This window comes from Ascaphus truei, unplaced genomic scaffold (genome assembly GCF_040206685.1).
Source record: "Ascaphus truei isolate aAscTru1 unplaced genomic scaffold, aAscTru1.hap1 HAP1_SCAFFOLD_1353, whole genome shotgun sequence".
Taxonomy (NCBI): Eukaryota; Metazoa; Chordata; class Amphibia; order Anura; family Ascaphidae; genus Ascaphus; species Ascaphus truei.
Window position 1 is genome coordinate 432 of NW_027454232.1, and position 3,525 is coordinate 3,956.

The 3,525-nt window shown below is 54.5% G+C and overlaps 1 protein-coding gene across 1 annotated transcript; it reads right to left on the reverse strand.

Moving 5' to 3' along the window:
- Positions 1–639: 639 nt before the first annotated feature.
- Positions 640–2,953, reverse strand: LOC142475737 (uncharacterized; the record flags this gene model as incomplete). Its single annotated transcript, XM_075581480.1, has 5 exons — positions 2,914–2,953; positions 2,624–2,790; positions 1,850–1,912; positions 1,292–1,444; positions 640–856 (listed from the first exon to the last, which is right to left on the reverse strand). Coding segments are annotated over exons 1-5 (640 nt in total), but the record flags the coding sequence as incomplete, so codon positions are not given.
- Between the last annotated feature and the right edge of the window lie 572 nt (positions 2,954–3,525).

Sequence of the window (3,525 nt, forward strand, 5' to 3'; positions counted from 1 at the left end):
CAAAAACTTCTCCTGTATTTAGTACTTCAGAGCAAATACAAAGCAGTAACGTCTCAGGACAATCCTATCCTTTCCTCAGACCTTACACCTCGTGCTATCTCTATCTCCAACTTCTACTATTGTATCATTGAGTCAGACAGAAGCACAGGTTTCTCACGGAGCACTGTGTGCGCGCGCGTCGTCTTGCATACACGCGCACAGATACACGTACACAGACGGATATACACGCACTGTCACGGGATGACCAGGACTATTATCAGGGATCAATATCGCCAGACAGAAACACCGGAGTTTATAAAATGTATTTATTGGAAAAGTGTATCCAGAACAGTACAATTGCACAGACAACCCACACACTTAACTGGGGTAACTGGCAGCACCTTACAACCTAGGCGTGGGGACCCCCATCAGGAAGTTTTCCCCGTTCTTCTCCACCCTGTGTTGAAGCAGTTACCACTTCAGCAGCCCCACACCAACTGACACTCGGGTGCTTAGAACTATGAGCCCTGCAACTGGCTGGCTGTAACTGGCTGGCTGGCTGTAACTGGCTGGCTGGCTGGCTGTAACTGGCTGGCTGGCTGTAACTGGCTGGCTGTAACTGGCTGGCTGGCTGTAACTGGCTGGCTGGATGTAACTGACTGGCTGGCTGCAACTGGCTGGCTGGCTGTAACTGGCTGGCTGTAACTGGCTGGCTGGCTGTAACTGGCTGGCTGGATGTAACTGACTGGCTGGCTGCAACTGGCTGGCTGGCTGTAACTGGCTGGCTGTAACTGGCTGGCTGGCTGTAACTGGCTGGCTGGCTGTAACTGGCTGGCTGTAACTGACTGGCTGGCTGTAACTGGCTGGCTGTAACTGGCTGGATGTAACTGACTGGCTGTCTGTAACTGGCTGTCTGTAACTGGCTGTCTGTAACTGGCTGTCTGTAACTGGCTGGCTGGCTGTAACTGACTGGCTGTAACTGGCTGGCTGTAACTGGCTGGCTGGATGTAACTGACTGGCTGTAACTGACTGGCTGTTACTGACTGGCTGGCTGTAACTGACACTCGGGTGCTTAAAACTCTGAGCCCTGTAACTGGCTGGCTGTAACTGACTGGCTGGCTGTAACTGACTGGCTGGCTGTAACTGACTGGCTGGCTGGCTGTAACTGACTGGCTGGCTGGCTGTAACTGGCTGGCTGGCTGTAACTGACTGGCTGGCTGGCTGTAACTGGCTGGCTGGCTGTAACTGGCTGGCTGGCTGTAACTGACTGGCTGGCTGGCTGTAACTGGCTGGCTGGCTGTAACTGACTTACTGGCTGGCTGTAACTGACTGGCTGGCTGGCTGGCTGTAATTGGCTGGCTGGCTGTAACTGACTGGCTGGCTGGCTGTAACTGGCTGGCTGGCTGTAACTGACTGACTGGCTGGCTGTAACTGACTGGCTGGCTGGCTGGCTGTAATTGGCTGGCTAGCTGTAACTGACACTCGGGTGCTTAGAACTCTGAGCCGCTCAACTGCCACTAACTGGCTGGATGTGACTGACTGGCTGTAACTGACTGGCTGGCTGTAACTGACTGGTTGTAACTGACTGACTGGCTGGCTGGCTGTAACTGGCTGGCTGTAACTGGCTGGCTGGCTGGCTGCAACTGGCTGGCTGGCTGTAACTGACTGGCTGGCTGTAACTGACTGGCTGGCTGTAACTGGCTGGCTGTAACTGACTGGCTGGCTGGCTGTAACTGACTGGCTGGCTGTAACTGGCTGGCTGGCTGTAACTGGCTGGCTGGCTATAACTGGCTGGCTGGCTGTAACTGACTGGCTGGCTGGCTGTAACTGGCTGGCTGTAACTGACTGGCTGGCTGGCTGTAACTGACTGGCTGGCTGGCTGTAACTGACTGGCTGGCTGTAACTGGCTGGCTGGCTGTAACTGACTGGCTGGCTGGCTGTAACTGACTGGCTGGCTGTAACTGGCTGGCTGTAACTGACACTCGGGTGCTTAGAACTCTGAGCAGCTCAACTGCCACTAACTGGCTGGATGTAACTGGCTAGCTGTGACTGGGTGGCTGTGGCTCACTGTATCTGCCTGGGACTGACTGTGACTGGCTGACTGCAACTGGCTGACTGCAACTGGCTATAACTGACTGGCTGGTTGTAACTGATTGGCTGGCTGGCTGTAACTGGCTGGCTGGCTGTAACTGACTGGCTGGCTGTAACTGGCTGGCTGGCTGTAACTGGCTGGCTGGCTGTAACTGACTGGCTAGCTGGCTGTAACTGACTGGCTGGCTGGCTAGCTGGCTTTAACTGACTGGCTGTAACTGGCTGGCTGTAACTGGCTGGCTGGCTGTAACTGGCTGGCTGGCTGTAACTGACACTCGGGTGCTTAGAACTCTGAGCCGCTCAACTGCCACTAACTGGCTGGATGTGACTGGCTGGATGTAACTGGCTAGCTGTGACTGGGTGGCTGTGGCTGACTGTATCTGCCTGTGACTGGCTGACTGCAACTGGCTATAACTGACTGGCTGGTTGTAACTGATTGGCTGGCTGGCTGTAACTGGCTGGCTGGCTGTAACTGACTGGCTGGCTGGCTGTAACTGGCTGGCTAGCTGTAACTGGCTGGCTGTAACTGACTGGCTAGCTTGCTGTAACTGACTGGCTGTAACTGGTTGGCTGGCTGTAACTGACTGGCTGTAACTGGCTGGCTGGCTGTAACTGACTGGCTTGCTGGCTGGCTGTAACTGGCTGGCTGGCTGTAACTAGCTGGCTGGCTGTAACTGGCTGGCTGTAACTGGCTGGCTGGCTGTAACTGACACTTGGGTGCTTAGAACTCTAAGCCGCTCAACTGCCACTAACTGGCTGGCTGTGACTGGGTGGCTGTGGCTGACAGTATCTGCCTGGGACTGGCTGACTGCAACTGGCTGTAACTGGCTGACTGTAACTGACTGCAACTGGCTGTAACTGATTGGCTGGCTTGCTGTAACATGCTGGCTGTAACTAACTGGCTGGCTGGCTGTAACTCGCTGGCTGGCTGTAACTGGCTGCTGGCTGTAACTGGCTGCTGGCTGTAACTGACACTCGGGTGCTTAGAACTCTGAGCCACTCAACTGTCACTAACTGGCTGGCTGTGACTGGCTGACTGTATCTGCCTGGGACTGACTGTAACTGGCTGGCTGGCTGACTGTAACTGGCTGGCTGTGACTGGTTGACTGACTGGCTGACTGTATCTGCCTGGGACTGACTGTAACTGACTGCAACTGGCTATAACTGACTCTCTGGCTGACTGTAACTGGCTTGCTGAAACTTGCTGGGACTGGCTGACGGTAACTGGCTGGCTGATTTTTAACTGACTGGCTGACTGTAACTGGCTGCACCTGACTGGCTGATAGACTATAACTGGCTAGGACTGGCTTGCTGACTATAACTGACTGGGACTGGCTGACTGTAACTGACTGGGACTGGCTGTCTTACTGTAACTGACTGTAACTGACTGGGACTGGCTGTCTTACTGTAACTGGCTGTAACTGACTGTAACTGACTGTAACTGACTGTAACTGA